At 47.6% G+C, this 19866-nt stretch overlaps 1 protein-coding gene across 7 annotated transcripts in view; it reads left to right on the top strand.

Annotated features, from left to right (window-relative positions):
* The first annotated feature begins 357 nt into the window (after nucleotides 1-357).
* The window catches only part of SP2 (Sp2 transcription factor), a 33198-nt gene continuing 13689 nt past the window's right edge, over nucleotides 358-19866 (top strand). Inside the window, exons 1-4 of one of the 7 annotated variants that reach the window (XM_058444717.1) lie at nucleotides 742-1095; nucleotides 1995-2107; nucleotides 13816-13882; nucleotides 19707-19783. In XM_058444717.1, the coding sequence (XP_058300700.1) occupies nucleotides 19721-19783 (63 nt within the window). In that variant the 5' untranslated portion in view covers nucleotides 742-1095; nucleotides 1995-2107; nucleotides 13816-13882; nucleotides 19707-19720. Of the gene's footprint in view, nucleotides 465-741; nucleotides 1096-1994; nucleotides 2108-9679; nucleotides 11020-11514; nucleotides 11596-12767; nucleotides 12851-13815; nucleotides 13883-19706; nucleotides 19784-19866 lie in introns of those variants that run through there. The other 6 variants (XM_032163370.2, XM_058444720.1, XM_058444715.1 and 3 more) reach the window with 6 other exon arrangements.

The following is a 19866-nucleotide window of genomic DNA, read 5'->3' as shown; positions in this document are numbered from 1 at the left end:
TAAGGACTTCTGATTGGCTTCAGGGCAGATCTATCACTCATCCTCTGGGTTAGAGGTGGGTGGAAGGTCAACCACGACCAATACAAAAGCACCCTTCGGCTAAGCCCCTCCCCTTCCAGCTTCCTGTTGCTGTCCATCAACCACCCAGTGGGCGGGACTTTGCCTCCCTCCAATTGGCTAATGAACATGTCATTCATTATTGAATTGGTTTTCGGTTGGTGCACTCTACCGTCCATCAGTGACATTGCACAGACCTATTGGTCAAATCAACGTCGCTCTAGACGCCTCTGGTTGATTGGCTAATAGTGCTGTCGGTCCCCAATGTTCCAAGCGCTTATTGGTGAAGGCTGCCGTCGCTCGGGCGGTGGCGGGCTCCGGGATTGGCGGGTGCTTGGCGGGCGGTGTCAGGCTCTCGGTGGCGGCGGAGGCGGCGGAGGCCAGGGAGGAAGATGTCGTAATGAGCGGTGGGTCCCGGCCGCTGCCGGCGGGGTCTTCCCGGTCCCCAAGGGTCGGGAAGACGGGCAGAGGCCGCGGGGAGAGGGAGCCGAGGCCGGGGGTTCCCCCCTGGGGCCGGGCCTGGCGCCGGGGCCCGGCTTCAGGAGGGGCGGGGGAGGGAGGATTCCCGCCCGGAGGAGGAGCGGGGCTGGCCAGCCGGGCGGAGGCACCCGGAAGGGGGCGTTCGACTCCCCGCCCCCTCGGAGCCCGCCGGGCGGGAGGGCGGCGCTTCCGGGGGCCGGTGAGAGGAGCGGGCACCGGGGTGGCCTGGCACCCCTCAGACGAGTGCCGACCCACCTCAGCGCCGCTCTCCCGCCTGGGCGGACTATGCCTGGGTCGACTCCGAAGAGGCAGCCAACAGCCCTCGTGTTCGCCCCGTGTCTGAGAGGCCTTCCTGCACTCTTTAACAGTAGATGCCCACCAGCGATTCAGGGCTCCCCGGAGTACAGAGAGGGGCGAGGGAACGCTTGAGATCCGGACGCTGCCAACCAGATGGGCACTGCTCGGCATCGACGACAGCCCGGTTACTGATGTATCCCAGTCGGGCGATGGTGTCAGGACACGAGGGCACTCCCTGGGCAGATGACCTCTCACTGGGGAGTAGGCAAAAACCTTCCTTTAATATTTTCACTTGGGTCCTTGATCTTCCAGCCAGATATCTGCAAGCTCTTAGCAGAATTGTGAGAAGTTTGAGAACTTCTTGCCAGAGCTCCCAGCCTGTTACCTGACGCCCCGTGGGGGAGACTACTGCAGTCCCAAAGCTCAGGCGCAAACAATCTTAAGGAATTACAGAAGAAATAAAACAAAATAGATACTTGCTCTCCTCCTCCACCCACCTCCATCCCCATTGCTGACTTACGGTTTTCAGTCTCTTACCCATGCTTCTTATGTTTCCTTCCCAGCGGCTTTCTAATTTTAGTTCAAAAGGAACTATGTTTTCTCCTCTGAGAAACCTGGGCAACTGAGAAACCTGTCCTCACTGCATTCTTTGGTTTTGATTGCAATATCCTGTCATGTTTGTTTCTTAATTAATTTCATCCAAGGGGACTCAGTCTGGCCTTTCTCAGTGCATTCTCCCAAAGTTCTTTCTTCTTCTGAGGTTACTTCTTGTTCACTTATTGTTTTCTAGAGAAAGGTATGAGCCAGTAGATGTGCTTTAAACAATGAATTGGCCCAAGTTTCCCGTTTACAGATTTCATTACAGATGGACACTATTTCAAGGTGCACTGGCATGCACTGTCTAAAACTGTTTCATGCTGCACCCCAGAAGGCATTCAGTTTCACAGTGGAGGGCTGTATTGAGTTGGTATTCTGGATGATGCAATTTTTAGGGCTAGAAAGTTTAGAGTGTTCGTTAGCTCACAGGCTGCGAAGGGAATAATGGTGGAGTCCAGACCACAGCAGTAATTTCAATTACAAACACAAAGAAACCCATTGTCTGCAATAATGAATATAACTGCAGTGTCTTGTTTTGTTTTAAATTCTTGTGTGCGATGAAGGGGGCGAATCTGTCAGACAACCTATCAATTGGGCTGATGATGTCAATGTTCCAGTGGCTTCTAACAGGCGTTAATACCTGTTGGAAATGGATTGTCATTGGCTGGGACGATTGGTAAGTTTTCTAATTCTAGTTCTTCCTCTTGGTTGTACAGAGGCTTAACCTCTTTGGTTAAAAGCAACTACAAGAAAAAAGGGAGTCTGACATAATTATGAACCCCCCTGAGCTAGGCTGCTGAAGCCAGAAACTCTTTGCCAAGGAGACCCAAGTAGAGTTTGTTAATAATCGGATCCTCACCTGACTGCCCAACGGGGAGAACTGGCTCCGGGAGAAAGAGTTTGGCATCACTCTGGACAGCAGATAGACTGGCCACTTTTTTCTCTCAGATTCTATTAAAGTTTGGGCCTCTGGAGGCCTGTCAGAGAGGAGAAAAGAAATTATAAGATTTGGGCAAATGTCTGGGGTAAAGAAGCTTTATGGCATTTCAGCAAGTAGAGTGGTTGGTTCATTTGGATATTTTGGCCTTGAACTTATTTCTTCTGGTGGTTAATACCAGCTTTTGGGAGAAGTTGAACAGTCTTTTGCTATAGGTCTGTGGCAGTTCCCAAGTGTACTGTCAGCAAGTATAGTGTTGCCCAACCAGGGCCCTTATGAAGACATTTTAAACTTGTTGCAGCCAACCAGTAGACCTTAGTATTGGCTTTGTTTCAGCCATCTTCTAAACCTTGCCCACTCATTTCTGTGATAGATATGTAACATGTTCTTTTTCTAATACTTATTTTTTCACACACCCCCCCTTTTCTGTATACACAAAAATTGGAAACCCTGCTTCCAAACACTGAAAAATTTAGGATATTTTGGATCAGGTGGACAATGGCTATGGAATGAAAGATGCAGAGAAACACTGCTTTAAAGGGTATGTAGAGAATTACAAAGTTTAGGGATGCAGTAGCATGAACACTTCTGAATTTACAAGATTTAACCTCATGGCCCGATCTTAAACCTTGTGGGCTGCAAACTTCGGGTAAAATCTGTTCAGGGAAGCTCATATACTTTCTTACAAGTTCATTGGGTGATATATCTGGAGTTTTCCCTTTTTGCAACTGACTTGGATTTGTGAATTTCTTCCCAGCCCCTACAGGCTGAACTAAACCAGTATCCAGTACATTTCTGGGCTGAGAAATGGACATCATTTTGGAATACATTTGTTGCTTTTTTGCTTGTTTTTGCCTTGCTTTTGTTTTGGATATGCGTGCAACTCCTTGTATGACGTTATCTAGACCTGTTGTAGGAGGAAAAAAGTTCTTTCTCTTAATTTCTTCCCTCATATAGCCAACTCTTAGATCTTTATGTTCCTGAAATGTAGTTGAGTGTCTTTTTAAAGATGCTCTTCCTCAATTATCAGCAGATCTTTTTTTGGCTAGCAGCATTCTTTTAGGAGACCTTGGGGTGGAGGAGGTCTCACTTTTCTGTCAGCAATCTATTGGAGCAAGGTGGAAAGATGAGTGAAGAGGGTAAAAATATGAGACATTTCTTTTTTTTTAAATAATAGAGGCATAGTCTCTCAATGCCAGGCTGGTTTCAAACTCCTGGCCTCAAGCAGTCCTCCCACCTCAGCCTCCCAAAGTGCTGGGATTACAGGCATGAGCCACTGTGCCTAGCCAACATGGACATTTCTAACTCGAGGGTATTGTCAGGCTATATAGGAAAGGGAGTGGAGATTGCCCTTGAGGAGATGCTCCCAGGTGGCGGATTTGTCCTACTTGATAGATTCCAAAATGGAAAACGGGTTTTTCTGCTGCCTCTGGGGACACTGGAAAAAGAACCTCCACATGAGTTCAGAGGCAGCACTAGCAGATTAGGGGAAGTCATGGCTTCCACTGCGTGTCTAGGAAGCGCTCTTTCCGGATGCTCTGAGGCTGCCACTGGCACGGGAATACTGTGCTTCTTGTCAGAGTGGGCTGCGGGCTGATGTGCTCTTGGGAGATGAGCTCTGCTCAGGAGCAAGGGGTTGTGAAAGGGCTGATGTTTCTTAGGCTCCCCCAATGAGCAGCTCCAAGCAGTGCTGAGATGTCTAGGCTGTTTGTGTCACAGGACAAGCATGCTTACAGACCCAACTGTTGGAATCCTTCATTGGCATATCATTCCCATTGCTGCTGTTTGTCTGCACATCAGAATTGCTTGCTATACCTAGCCAGACGCCCTGCCACATTGCAGTGCAGAGGCTTAGCTTGCTTGTTTTTGTTGCTGAGTGCTCTGAGATACCAGTTTGTCCTTTTGTGGTGATTTAGGCAGTTAGGTGGCCTTTCATCTCAATCACAGAGTAAAAGTGGCCCAGGAGGAGCCAGCAGACACTAGCATACACATTTCGAAATGTCATTTTTCTAGAGCCTTCTCTTTGGGGTTGTCACCTCTCCTATAGGATTTGGTAGAATCACAAAGTGGCCTCCGAGAGAGTGAATAGGAAGTAAGAGTGAGCAGGCAGGGCCATGTAATTGGAAGTGGAATATCTCTGCTCCCAGTTGATAATGAGGAATCTTCTTAGATCAGCCTAGAATAAAACAGACCAAGACATTTCCCAGCCTCCAAAAAAGTAAATGGTAAGCCAGCCCTGTCTTCTCAGGGGAAATGAAATCACCACTCATTTCAGAAGCTGATTCTGGCCTGGGGCCGGGCTCGGTGATCATGCCTGTAATCCCAGCACTTTGGGAGGCTGAGGCAGGCAGATCACTTAAGGTCAGGAGTTCAAGACCAGCCTGGCTAACATGGCGAAACCCCATCTCTACTAAAAATACAAAAATTAACCATGTGTGGTGGCACACGCCTGTAGTCCCAGCTACTCCGGAGGCTGAGGCATGGAAATCACTTGAACCCAGGAGGCGGAGATTGCAGTGAGCTGAGAGCGCACTACTGCACCCCAGCCTGGGCGACAGAGCAAGACTCCGTCTCAAAAAAAAACAAAACGCTGATCATGGCCCAGGATAAATGTGGGGAGTGACTCACAAATAAATGTGCCAAAGCACATAATGAGATTCTTTAGGGGAAAAAGTATATCTTGCTTTCTTTTTTTTCTCCTGTTCTCTAAAATTCTGAGGCCCAGTATTCTTTGACAAAAAAACTTGATGCTGTTTCTTGGGCCTGCTTTGATCAGGTTCTCTTCACCCTATGCTGCCCCCACCCCCACACACTTCCAGAGTCCCTTCCAGTACAATGGGATGTGACCCAGTCAGGATGCAAACTAGCAAATGACAATCACGTTTTGGAAAGAAGAATTAAGGGTGGAGACAGACAGGCAGCATTCAAATTCAAGTGCCTTCGTTATCTTTTTTTTTTTTTGAGACAGAGTCTCCCTCTGTCACCAGGCTGAAGTGCAATGGTGCAATCTTGGCTCACTGCAACCTCTGCCTCCTGGATTCAAGCGATTCTCCTGTCTCAGCCTCCCGAGTAGCTGGGACTACAGGCACACGCCACCACACCCAGCTAATTTTGTATTTTTAGAAGAGACGAGGTTTCACTGTGTTGGCCAGGATGGTCTCCAACTCTTGACCTGATGATCCACCCGCCTCAGCCTCCCAGAGTGCTGGGATTACAGGCGTGAGCCACCGCACCCGGCTTTGTTTTGTTTTTGTTTTTGTTTTTGTTTTTGAGACGGAGTCTTGCTCTGTCACTAGGCTGGAGTGCAGTGGTGCAATCCCGGCTCCGCCAATGCATGTCAATGGAGAGAAGCATTAATGCATGTCAACTGAGAGAAGCATTGAAATGCAGTAGTACCTGGTGTGTGGTGATGAGAGGCGTGCGCTTTGAAGTTTTTGGCCAGGGGCAGGACTGGACTGCACTGGCCCACATGTGAGGTGACTGGTGGGGTTGAGGGTTCCATCAGGGTCTGGGTCAGCTAAACCCAGCTGTGGAGTGGATCCTGACCTAGTGCCAGGATATGCAAATCTGCAGCTTTTCTCCTTTGGTTCCTAAACTTGCTTTAGGCTCTCCTGCTCTAAAACCTTCGGGATTTATTCATTCACTTATTCAACAAATATAGATTATTAAGCACCTACCATGTGCCAGGGACTGGGATACATCAGTGAATAAGGCAGAGAAGTCCCTGCCTTTAGGAAGCTTACATCTTAGTGGGAGACAATTAATAACTAATAGATATTTGTTAGACAATGAAAAGTGCTAAGGAGGCAAAACGAGGATAAAGAAAAAAAGGGGGGTGGCAATTTACATAGGGTGATCAGGGAAGGTCTCAATGATAAGGTGACATCTGAGTAAAACCCTGAAGGAATGGGGAGGAGATTGAGCCTTTTTCTATCTGGGGTGAGGGGAGGAAGGTGAGAACTCAGCAGAGAGAAGAGCAATGCAAAGGCCCTCAGCAGGGGCCATACTTGGTATGTTCAGGAACAGCAGGGAGCCACCATGGCTAAAGCAGTGAGAGAGGGAGAGTGACAGGGCAGGTGAAAGAGGTCAGGTCACAGAGGGGCTTTATGTGTCACAATGGAGATTTTGGCTCTTACTTTGAGTGGGAGATGGGATGGTATTGGGGGCCTCTGAGCAGTGAAATAACATGGTTTCATTTAAGTGTGATGGGTCTTACTCTGGATGTGTTGAGAATAGACTAATGGGGTCAAGGTCAGAAGCGCAGCTAGGAGGTTAATCCGTGGGAGACATGATAGAAACCTGGACCTAGGTGATGACAGAGGAGGTGGTAGAAGCAGTCAGATTGGGCATATATTTTGAAGATAGAGTGTTTGCTGTGAAGTGTAGGGTGTGGAAAAAAGAGAAGGATAACTCCCAAGGTTTTAAGGCTGAGGAGCTGGAAAGATGAAGTTACTATTCATTCACTGCAATGGGGAATTTTGAAGGCGTCACAGGATTAGGACAATATCGGGAGCACTGTTTGGGGCTAGTTAGATTTTTGTTTTGTTTTGTTTTTTGAGATGTTGTCTCGCTCCTGTCGCGCAGGCTGGAGTGCAGTGGCACAATCTTGGCTCACTGCAACGGCCACCTCCCAGGTTCAAGCGATTTTCCTTCCTCAGCCTCCTAAGGAGCTGGGATTACAGGCATGCGCCACCACGCCCAGCTAATTTTTGTATTTTTAGTAGAGATGAGGTTTCGCCATGTTAGCCAGGCTGGTCTCCAACTCCTGACCTCAGGTGATCCACCTGCCTTGGCCTCCCAAAGTGCTGGGATTACAGGCGTGAGCCACAGCGCCCGGCTGAGGCTAGTTAGCTTTACAAAGCCTATTAATACATCCAAGTGGAGCTATCAGTAGGCAGTTGGATATACAAGTCGAGATAGAAATGTGAGAGTTAAAATTATATAGAATCTGTATCTTACTGGTTTCTAAACCTACGAGACTAGACAAAATCAGCTAGGAAACAGGTGTAGACAGAAGAAAGGTCCTGAGACAGAGTCCTGGGGCAACCCAATCATTTAGAATTTGAGAGGAGAGGAAGAACCAGCAAAGGAGATATGGGAGAAGTTAGCCAGAGACTAGCAGGTGTGTCCTAGAGGCCAAGTAAAGAAAGTGTTTCAAGGAAGAAGAGGCCAGGCACGGTGGCTCACACCTGTAATCCCAGCACTTTGGGAGGCCAAGGCGGGCAGATCACTTGAGGTTAGGAGTTCAAGACCAGCCTAGCCAACATGGTGAAACCCCAACTCTATTAAAAATACAAAAAATTAGCCAGGCGTGGTGTCAGGCCCCTGTAATCCCAGCTACCTGGGAGGCTGAGGCAGCAGAATCACTTGAACCGGGAGGCGGAGGTTGCAGCGAGCCAAGATCAAAAGGAAGAGCAATCAACTGTCAGAGCAACACGGATGATGTGGTTTAAGAAGTAGCCATGGCCGACGCGGTGGCTCATGCCTGTAATCCCAGCACTTTGGGAGGCCGAGGTGGTCGGATCATGAAGTCAGGAGATTGAGACCATCCTGGCCAATATGGTGAAACCCTGTCTGTCTCTACTAAAATACAAAAAATTAGTCGGGCATGGTGGCACATGCCTGTATTCCCAGCTACTCAGGAGGCTAAGGCAGGGGAATCGCTTGAACCCAGGAGACGGAGGTTGCAGTGAGCCGAGATTGTGCCACTGCACTCCAGCCTGGCAACAGAGCGAGACTTTGTCTCGAAAAAAAAAGAAGTAGGCCGGGTGCGGTGGCTTATGCCTGTAATTCTAGCACTTTGGGAGGCCGAGACTGGCGGATCATGAGGTCAGGAGATTGAGACCATCCTGACTAACACAGTGAAACCCTGTCTCTACTAAAAATACAAAAAAAAAATTAGCTGGTTGTGGTGGCGGGCACCTGTAGTCCCAGCTACTTGGGAGGCTGAGGCAGGAGAATGGCATGAACCCAGGAGGCGGAGCTTGCAGTGAGCTGAGATTGTGCCACTGCACTCCAGCCTGGGTGACCGTGAGACTCTGTCCCCCCCCAAAAAAAAGAAGTAGAAGTAGCCATTAGGTTTTTAGCAGCATGGAGGTGTCTGGTGGTGTGAACAGTTTTGGTGGCATGCATGGGGAGGGTGCAGCCTGGTTGGAGCAGGTTTAAGAAAAGCTAGCAGGAGAGAAATTAAGGACAGTAAGTATAGGTAACTCCTACAAGGAGTTTTGCTTGAAGAGAAGGGGAGACATAATGGATCTTAGCTGATGAGGGAAATTTTAACTTCTTGATGAAATTGTGGACATACCTAAGGGTCATTGCCTGAGGCTGGGGGTCTGAGATGGTGGGGTGAGGGGAGATGGGAGGCTCAGTAAAGGGTTAATGTGGAGACAAGATCTCCATTCCTTACTCACCTTCTTGCTTCCTTCGGCCTGTGGCATTAGCAAGCCACTGCCCAGAGTTGTTCTCATTTAATGAAAGCCATTGAAATTTGTTTTACTGTTATTGGGCTCTTTTACCATGGTTTTAATTTATTTGTTTATTTAAATTTTTTATTATTATTTTTTAAAGACAGGGTCTCACTCTGTCATCTAGGCCAGAGCACAGTGGTGCAATCATGGCTCACTGCAGCCTCGACTTCCTGGACTCAAGCAATCCTCTCGCCTTGGCCTCCTAAGGAGCTGGGACTACAGGCACACGCCACCACACCCAGCTAGTTTGTAAACATTTTTTGTAGCGATGGCATCTTGCTGTGTTGCCCAGGCTAGTCTTGAACCCCTGGCCTCAAGTGATCCTCCTGTCTTGGCCTCCCAAAGTGCTGGTATTACAGGCATGAGCCACTGTGCCCACCTTATAATGGTTATTGTGATTACTGAGGTTTGCTTCTCATTGAAATATTCAGCACAATTTGGAGTCTTCCACTACCAAGGTTGCTGCTTTCTTCATCCAAATGGATTCTCTTATCCCATTTGTCGGCTTTCTTTGAGGTCCAACTTTGTCCTCTAAAACCAGTCAGGGCATGCTTTTCTCTCACCAGCTCTGAATTCTTCCAGGCTAGGCAACTGGAAAAGCCTGGGCTTAGAAACTGCTTTGTTGGCTTACGGCCCAGCTGAGCTGACCAAAATAGCCAAGAGAAAGACTGTTTGCACAGTGTGAAATTCCTCCAGGGGAAATACCATAGCAAAAGGCCAAGAAAGCCAGAGCCACGATGGCAGGAACCCACAGGCAAAAAAAGCCAAGTTACCCCCAAGGCCTGGGTTGTGGAGATGGAGCCTAGTTCTCTCCAGAAGGAAAAGCTTCCTAAAGCCTACTGTTGTGGTATTTCTGTAGGCACTTTTTCTCATTTGCTGGGTCTCAAGAGTAGCATTCTCAGTGAAAAGAATAGTCGAACAGCCTGCAGCCTGGTGGCCAGGGCTCAGAGGTCTCTCTTCCTGTTACGTGCTCTCCCCAAGTCAGGCCTAGAAAGACCGTGGGACAGGGACACACTCCCAGCTCTGTGTAGATGGGACAGTGCCGAAGGGTGCCTGGAGTATGCACGGGCGGGTAGCAGGGTCACCTGCCCCAGATTTGAGGTGGGAGGAGGTCAGGAAAGGCTTTCCCTGAGTGAGTATAAATGAGCTCTGAAGGACAGGAGCTGGCTGGGCAAATGGGAGAGAGTGTGCTTCAGGCTCCAAGTGAAACAGGGTGGCATGTTTTAATTCCAGAAATGAAAAACTGAAGTGTGTGTTGGGAGAGTTGGAAGGGAAAGAGGTCAGGAGGGAGGACCAGGGAGGGACAGGTTGTTCTGGCCTTTATAAGTTTATCACAAGAGCATCAGGGAACAATTGAGGGGGTTAATTAGGAGAGTAGCTGGATGGGATTTGCACTTTAAAGAGCCTTCTAACCAAATTGTGGAGGCTGGCTAAGGGGGAGGCCAGAGGCCAGGAAGCAGTTTTAGAGGCCATGGGCAGTATCTCAGGTGGATCATGGTGATGAGGATGGGGAGCCTGGGTACACTGTAGGGAGATTTGTCTATGAGGTGGAATCATGAGGACTTGATGATTGGTTGGCAGTGAGGGGGATACTCAGGTTTTGTCCTGATTGGAGATACCAGAAGAGAGGCTGCTTTAACCCAGGATATTCATACAGTCCATAGGCACTGAAGGTGCCTGTGAGCCATGTGCCAGGCCTTGGTGTCTGCAGTTCAGTGGTATAAACAGACATGGCCCACCCTGGGGAGCCCTCACATACATTGGGCTCGTGATTAGTTAATGGGTGGTGAGTGTTCCCAAAGGAGTTAACCTCATCTCAGGGGTCCAGAAAGGCCTCTCTGAGGAAATGGCATGCCTGTACATAATGGCTCTTAAATTATGCTGGGAAAGTCAAATAGCCAGAGACCTGAAGGGTGAGGTCTTAGCTAGTGAAGAGAACAGAAAGAGCTATAAGCAAGGAAAGACAGCTGCAGAGACTCAAGTTTTTCAAGGATCTGGAAGAAGGCCTGTGGTGGCTGAGGGTGAGAAAGCTGGAGAAAGAATGGGCAAAGCTGACAGCTCAGTGCTCTGAGTGTCTGTGGCCAGCCCTAATGGAAGACCCACAGAGGGCTGGATGTACAGGTCTAACACGTGGAGCCGAGATCTGGGCCAGACACAGGCCTATGAGTTGCCAGCCTGTGGAAGGTATGTAAAGCCGTGCGAGTAGGCATGGTCACCCAGGGAAAGGGTGCTGGGTGAGGAGAAAGGACAGATGTTGGGGAACATCAGTATTTAAGGGGTGGCAAAGGAAGAGGAGCCCACAAGGGGAAGAGGTGGCAGGAGAGGTGGGAGAAAATCCATGGGAATTTCGAGGAAGAGGCACTGGTCAGAGGGGCTGTTGGATTGAGCAGCAAGGAGATCGCTGGCGACCTGGGCAGGTGCAGCATGAGCACAGTGCCAGGGTGGACGTCCTAATGCTGCTGGGAAATGAGTGAGTAGGGAAGGAGGGAGGGGACAGCAGGGTGCCAGCAGTTTTTCTACCAAGTTTGGCCAAGGGGGTAGGAAGAGAAGGCTGTGCTGGAGGGGACAGGAGGTAGAGGCGGATGATCAGTCCAGAAACTCAGGGGGTGCTTTTCTGCTGGTTTTGGAATTAGATTGGTTTCCAATATGGGAAAGGAATGTTGTGTGTGGTCCCATCAGGCACCTGCATCCCCATCCCTACCCCATGCTGCCTTCAAACCTTGTTTGATGCCCTGGAGTTTTCCTTAGAGACTAAGAGAGGTACTATTGCTTGTATAGTAAATCATTGTAAAACTTCACTAGCCTGGGGACTGTTGGGAAAGTTTTAGCCAACCTAACTTAATGAAAAGTCTGAATGATATAACTTTGAAAGCAATGCAGCTTTTTCTTTCAAGAATATGCACTAATCCCACTTACCTATGTTGTTAAGTGTTGGTTTCAGTGACCGGATGTAAACTACTGTTAAAACCAAGTGGCACTATTAAAGTGGCGGAAGTGGTATAAAACAATTATTCTGACTAAGGGTCCCTTTGCAATCTTTGAACACCATTTAGGCTCGCTTTAAATAGTATGAAAGAAAAGTTAAGCATAATTTATGTCCAAATTGTATATTTTAAATATAAGGTTCCAAATTAATGAGGTTCTAAAGTGCCTTTGATCATAGTCTTACAGTTAGGTATCTATGCTACCTCTTCTTAACCACTTTTCATTTCCAAACATCAGTGGGAAATGCCTCTCTTTTCCTTTTCATGGTTAATTCCAGGAGATTAATTCTGTAGTGGCAGGGAGATCGGTCTGTCTTTTGGTTGCCCCGGTCTGCAGCCTGTGGCCATAAAGCTCTGAGTGACACTAGGGAAGACACTTGCAAACATTGGTTTGAGATCTATAGGAGTATTTCAGGAACCAGCTGGGGAGGAAAATGAAACCAAGCTGAAATGGTGCAACGTCCAGCGCCAGCAGTCTGCAGCTTGCTTCAGTAGATTCTGCTTTAACCTCCTAACTGAAGAGTCACTCAGAACCCAGCCCAGTGTCCAAACAGTTTGAGTCCAGGGTAATAAGGACTGCAGAGAGGGAGAAAGGGAGATGATGAAGAAACGCTAGGCCAGTTTTTATTTCGTCTCATTTCATTTACACTCTGCACGGATCCTATGTCCCTTCTGTTTTATAATAGAGGATGTCTAAGAGAGTCATTCACTAATTTTAGCTAAGCAAACCTGAGCCCTGGGGGAGCCTCCTGGAAGAGCCATTGCCTTCCTTTGTAGTGCTGCCAGCAACAAACTCATCTTGTATTTATATCAGCAACATGGTCTGAGAAGTATAAAAATATATTTTTTAGCTTATTTTAAATCACTGCACTTTCTTCCAGTGAATACAAAACTTTTTTTTCTTTGAGATGGAGTCTTGCTCTTGTCGCCCAGGCTGGAGTACAGTGGCACGATCTTGGCTCACTGCAACATCTGCCTCCCGGGTTCAAGCGATTCTCCTGCCTCAGCCTCCTGAGTAGTTGGGATTACAGGTGCGCACCACCACACCCAGCTAATTTTTGTAGTTTTAGTAGAGACGGGGTTTCCCCATGTTGGCCAGGCTGGTCTCGAATTCCTGAGCTCAAGTGATCCGCCCGCCTTGGCCTCCCAAAGTGCTGGGATTATAGGCGTGAGCCACCGCGCCCGGCCATGAATAAAAATCTTAAAGATCATTTGGTCCAACTTCCCACCCCATCTCAACATCCTGACTCCAGCAGGGACACGTGTGTCCTGCCTCTGGTTAAGTGATTCCAGAGAAGGGAGAACATAGTACCTCAGAAGGCAACTGATTTTCATCTTTTCAAAGTTCTCTCTTGTGTTAACTAAAATCTGCCTCAAAATGTCCACACAGGAGTCTTGGTTCTACCCTTTGAACCCATGTCCCCACTCTGGCACCCTGGCCACAACCATTGCTGCTGTCTTCTGAACAAGCTTCAGCTGAAAATCCCCTTTCTAAAATGTCCCTCAGAACAGAACCTGATGCTCCAGATGTGGCCCAAGTGTGCAAACTACAGGAGGATATTTTTTTTTTCTATGACTGACCTTTTAGAAATGCAATCCAAGATTGCAGTAGCCTTTTTGGCAGCCATATCTAGATTGTGCTGGCCCCCATTCAGCTTAAAGTCAAAACCTCTGGGGCTTTTCCACATGGCACTATTAGGCTCTTTCTGCCCTGTATGCATGTGATTGGTTTTTTAACCTAAGTGGAGGACTTATTTTTTTAAATAAACAGACAAGGTTTCACCATGTTGCCCAGGCTGGCCTCAAACACCTGAGCTGAAGTGATCTGCTCACGTTGCCCTTCCAAAGTGCTGGGATTACAGGCGTGAGCCACCGCACCTGGCCAAGACTTATTAAACTTTAAAGCCATATATGCCTTTAAACCCTTGATGCTGTCATATAAGATATTAGAGCCTCACAGAAATCCTAGAAGGATGACATTACCTTTGTTTTACAGGGGGCACTAGGAGGAGGCTAAGAGGGACCATCCCACTAATGAACCACACAGTCAGAATCTCATTTAGGTATGGAGCCTGATGTTCTTAAACATTGTACCTACCAGTTTTTTAAGATGTCCTTGAACCCTAATACTGATACCCATTGTGTTTACAATCCTTCTCACTTTCGTGACATCTGCAAGTTTTTTTTTTGTTTGTTTTTTGATACCGAGTCTTGCTCTGTTGCCCAGGCTGGAGTGCAGTGGCACCATCTCGGCTCACTGCAACCTCCGCCTCCAAGGTTCAAACAATTCTCCTGCTTCAGCCTCTCAAGTAGCTGGGAGTACAGGCATGTGCCACCACGCCCAGCTAATTTTTTTGTATTTTTAGTAGAGACAGGATTTCACCATGTTGGCCAGGCTGGTACGAACTCCTGACCTCAAATGATCCACCTGCCTCAACCTCCCAAAGTGCTGGGATTACAGGCGTGAACCACCACGCCCCGCCAACATCTGCAGGTTTTACTTGTCGTCTAGATCTTTGCCAAACTTGGGTGGTGAATACCATTCTAAAGCCTAAGTTTTCCAGCCTGTAGGGCACAAAACCAATTTAGTGGGTCACAGCCAGCATTTAAAAAAATGAAATAGAATAGAAAAATATCACGGTCCATCATATGTAATAAGGGAGTTTTGTTTCAGGAAACTTTCATTGCATGAGCATGGGACAGAAATGTGTGGTGTATGTATGCATATGGTGGGTCTTGATGCAAATTGTTTCTGTAACTGTGGTTCGTGGTCTGATAGTTTGAATACTACCACTCTAAAGGAAAAATGGTTTGGGGTTGGCTTAGATTATTTTCATTATAATATTACAACTTAATTTTGTATGAACATGAATCTGTGTGTCAGCTCATTGATCTAGCTCCTATAAAGTTCACACATGTAACTACAAAAAAAGCCAGTAAAATTCAAATTATCAGCATCAGTCTGAGAGAGTGATGTTCGACTGAACCCAAATCATTGCTTTTCCTTGTAAGCATGGCACAGACTTGACACTTAGGCTCCTTGAGTTCTGCACACCCATCCTGTAGCATGTCAGCCAGGGTAACACAGTCTTTCCACTGCTTCTGAAGTTATGTCATCTTTCACTTTGCACAGATGTATCATGAACTAAATGTGCAGAATGAAGTTGTCCTAATTAGCCCACATAGTGCACTTGTAAACACACACACAGGCCCTGAAATGTGCATGACTTGGTTATACAGCAGTTACCTGGTGATCTGTGGTATATGTTCATCTTTAAAAAGATGATTGGGCTGAGTGTGGTGGTTCATGTGTGTAATCCCAGCACTTTTGGAGGCCAAAGGAATGGGATTGCTTGAACCCAGGAGTTTGAGAAAAGGCTGGGCAACATGGCGAAACCCCGTCTCTAGAAAATATGTAAAAAAATTTTTTTTTTTTTTTTGAGACGGAGTCTCGCTCTGTCACCCAGGCTGGAGTGCAGTGGCGCAATCTCGGCTCACTGCAAGCTCTGCCTCCTGGGTTCACGCCATTCTCCTGCCTCAGCCTCTCCGAGTAGCTGGGACTACAGGCGCCCGCCACCACGCCCGGCTAATTTTTTGTATTTTTAGTAGACACGGGGTTTCACCGTGGTCTCGATCTCCTGACCTCGTGATCCGCCCGCCTCGGCCTCCCAAAGTGCTGGGATTACAAGCGTGAGCCACCGCGCCCGGCCGAAAATATGTAAAAATTAGCCGGGTGTGGTGGTGTGCACCAGTGGTCCCAGCTACTTGGAGTGCTGAGGTGGGAGGATCACATGAGCCCAGGAGGCAGAGGTTGCAGTGAGCAGAGATCACGCCACTGCTCTCCAGCCAGGGTGATACAGCAAGACCTTGTTTCTAAATAAATAAACAAACAAATAAATCTTTGTTTTGGCTGGTCATGGTGACTCATGCCTGTAATCCCAGCACTTTGGGAGGCCGAAGTGGGCGGATCACTTGAGGTCAGGAGTTTGAGACCAGCCTGGTTAACAAGGCAAAACCCCGTCTCTACTAAAAACACACAAAAAATTAGCCGAGTGTAGTGGTGGGTGCCTGTAATCCCAGCTACTCGGGAGGCAGAGGTTGCAGTGAACCGAGATCATGGACCCCAGCCTGGGCAACAGAGTGAGACTACATCCCAAAAAAAAAAAAAAAAAGATTGGCCGGGCACAGTGGCTTACGCCTGTAATCCCAGCACTTTGGGAGGCCAAGGCAGGTGGATCACGAGGTCAGGAGCTCGAGACCATTCTGGCTAACATGATGAAACCCCCTCTCTTACTAAAAATACAAAAAATTAGCTGGGCGTGGTGGCGGGCACCTGTAGTCCCACTACTTGGGAGGCTGAGGCAGGAGAATGGCGTGAACCCGGGAGGCGGAGCTTGCAGTGAGCAGAGATCGCGCCACCGCACTCCAACCTGGGTGACAGAGCGAGACTCTGTCTCAAAAAAAAAAAAATCATCACAGTGAAAACACAAGAAAAGAATAAAAAGGCCTCTGTGGAGATGCCTGTGAACCCTGGTCCTGAGACCCACCCCAGTTCAAGACACCTTGCAGCAGCAGACTTCTCAGCACTTAGGTGGAGGCATGCTCAGCTTAGCCCCAGACAAACTAGACTATCATATTGCCCAAGTTTCCTCCTCGTTTGTTCACAAGAATATTATGAAAATATCAGCCAGATGCCTGTTGAAATAAAATACCTGGTGTATACCATGCTCTTGATGTATCCATCCAAAACCCTACAAAAAAGAAACAGATTTGTTCAGCATGACCTGTTCTTCTATATTATAATGCTATTCCTTGTGGTCACTCCTTCCTTTCCTCAGTAGTTACAATACTATTCAATCATTTGTCCTAGGATTTTGCCACGGATCAGTGCCTGTAATATTACAGGATCTGCATATATAATTTTGCCCAGAGCTGCCCTCCCACTCCATACACATTTGCAGGTGTGTCTGCAAAGTCTCCCCTCCTCTGGAGTACAGTTTGTGTGGACTTCAGGCCTGGTAAACATTTAAGGCACTGGTGTGCTTTCTTACCAGCTCATCACCTATCCAGGGCTTCAGTTTCCACTTCGCCCTTTTTTTTTTTTTTTTTTATGGAGATGGGATCTTGCTCCATCACCCAGGCTGGAGTGCAGTGGTGTGATCATGACTCACTGTAGCCTCGACCTCCCAGGTTTAAGCGATCCTCCCACCTCAGCCTTCCAAGTAACTGGGACCATAGGCATGTGCCACCATGTCCAGCTAATTTTTAAATTTTTTATATAGACGGGGTCTCCCTATGTTGCCCAGGTTGGTCTCAAATTCCTGGCCTCAAGCAATCCTCCCACTTCACCTTCTTGAAGTGTTGGAATTACAGGCACGAGTCACTGCGTCCAGTGCCTTCACCTTTTCTTTACCTTTCCCCACTTAAGAATTGTTCTTCCAAACAGAGAAACCTGAGGCCAGCCAAAATGTGAACGCTTCTGCTTTCCCAATATGTAGCCTTTGTTTGTTTGTTTGTTTGTTTTTGAGACTCAGTCTCACTCTTGCCCAGGCTGGAGTGCAGTGGTGCAATCTCAGCTCACTGCAACCTCCACCTCCTGGGTTCAAATGATTCTCCTGCCTCAGCCTCCTATGTAGCTGGGATTACAGGCACCTGCCACCACGCCCGGCTAATTTTTTGTCTTTTTAGTAGAGATGGGGTTTCACCATGTTGCCCAGGCTGGTCTCTAACTCCTGAGCTCAGGCAATCTGCCTCCCTCAGCCTCCCAAAGTGCTAGGATTACAGGCGTGAACCACCACACCCAGCCCAATATCTATCCTCTTTTTGCCAAATTCCTTACAAGGACTCAACCCCTGCGCCTTTTTGTTTGTTTTTTTAAGAGATGGGGTCTTGCTATGTTGCCCAGGCAGGAATGTTTTGGCTATTCACAGGTGTGATAATAGGGCATTGCAGCCTCAAATTCCTGGCCTCAAGTGATCCTTCCATCTCAGCCTTCCAGGCAGAATGCACCCTGAGCCTTTTTGTCTCTTTGAGTCTTCAAAGTAATACCCCTCTTATTTCTGTACTTACTGAAATCTGCTTTCCAAAGGTCCAGGATTGAAGTCTGACTCTGCCTGGTGTTCTTTTCCTTAGTGATTTACGAACTTTAAGATGGCATAGATTCTTTCTCCTAAAATTCTCACAAACCTGATACTGTGTTTCTTTCTTTTTAAAAAATTTTTATTAGGGATGGGGTCTAACTGTGTTGCTTAGGCTGGTCTTGAACTCCTGGGCTCAAGCAATCCTCCCACCTCGGCTTCCCAGTGTGTTAGGATTACATGCATGAGCTACTGTACCTGGCCTCTTTTGGATGACTTAAGTGCACAGTAGAGAGTCCCTTCATTACTTCCTCAACCTTATTTATCTTTATTTGAGAAAAAAAGTACAATAGAATATATTTATCATGGGAAAATGAAAAAGTACAGAAAAACAAGGTGCAAAATAAGTTTAAGTCCAACAAAACTCAACCACTAGGAGATAATGGCTTAAGACTTTTTCCTATTTGATTATATTAATATATAGAAATATATATACATTTAAACAAAAATAGAATTTACTCTGTTTTCATTCTCCTTGTTATATCCAGTTAGTCATTAGCTCTACTGAGTCTTGGTTGATGCCTGTGGGGCCATGCCTATTGTACTATGTAAAAGTGTAAATTCAAGTAGAGAATTGACCTATGAGGCCAAGGATGGTGGCTCACGCCTGTAATCCCAGCACTTTGGGAGACCGAGGCAGGTGGATCACCTGAGGTCAGGAGTTTGAGAACAGCCTGACCAACATGGTGAAACCCTGTCTCTACTAAAAATACAAAAATTAGCTGGGCATGGTGGCACATGTCTGTAATCCCAGCTACTCAGGAGGCTGAGACAGGAGAATCACTTGAACCTGGGAGGTGGAGGTTGCAGTGAGCCAAGATCGCGCCATTGCACTCCAGCCTGAGCAACAGGAGTGAAACTCCTTCTCAAAAAAAAAAAAAGAATGGACCCATGTGCTGTATATGCTGCCTGGGGACAATGGCCTTTGTGGTGAAGGCTGAGCATAAAACACCCAAGACTTGGCAATGGAGCAGGTATGTCCTCCTTGTCAGAAATCCTGGCTGAGCGATACTTCCCTCCCAGTTTTGGCATCTGTCTACAGCAGGAGTGAACGAGAGGCTTGAGTTTGAGCTAGAGGATTAGCTGGGGAGCTACCCCCTGCCCAGCAGAGAGGGCATAGCTGAGTTACAGAAGAGAGTCCTGGTATAATCTTGATTATTTTTGTGTTATCTCAGACTCTATGGTGGCTGGAGGGGGCAGTCCAACAACAGCAGGACCAGCTGTCCTCACAGCCTCAGATGGCTGAGTCTGAGGAGAGGAGAAAGTAATCTACTGAAATAGATGTAAGGCTGTCAACCCAGGGTGGGGAAGTCTGGGGAAAAGTCATTAACTTCCCTTGGAGAAGCAGCAACAAATAGAGGCAGAAAGAAAACTGGCTGGGTGCAATGGCTCATGCCTGTAATCCCAGCACTTTGGGAAGCCGAGGCGGGTGGATCACCTGAAGACAGGAATTCGAGATCAGCCTGGACAACGTTGTGAAACCTTCATCTCTACTAAAAATACAAAAATTAGCTGGGCATGGTGGCAGCGCCTGTAATCCCAGCTACCCAGAAGGCTGAGGCAGGAAAATCGCTTGAACTTGGAAGTGGGAGGTTGCTGTGAGCCTAGATCACACCACTGCACTCCAGCCTGGGCAACAAGAGCAAAAACTCCGTCTCAAAAAAAAAATAAAAAGAGAAAATCTGAGGCAAGTGGGCTTGCGTTCTTTTTGGGCATTTTATACATTACTCCATCTCTTTTCTTCCAACAGATCCACAGACCAGCATGGCTGCCACTGCTGCTGTGAGTCCCAGTGACTACCTGCAGCCCGCCGCCCCCACCACCCAGGTGAGTAGGCAGTGGGCTCCGAGGGCTTAGGGTTGCAGCATCCTGGACAGACTCACCGAAAACACTCTCTCTTCACTGTCTCA

This window comes from Hylobates moloch, unplaced genomic scaffold (genome assembly GCF_009828535.3).
Source record: "Hylobates moloch isolate HMO894 unplaced genomic scaffold, HMol_V3 SCAFFOLD_10, whole genome shotgun sequence".
In the NCBI taxonomy this organism is placed as follows: Eukaryota; Metazoa; Chordata; class Mammalia; order Primates; family Hylobatidae; genus Hylobates; species Hylobates moloch.
This window is presented reverse-complemented; position numbering and strand designations above follow the sequence as displayed.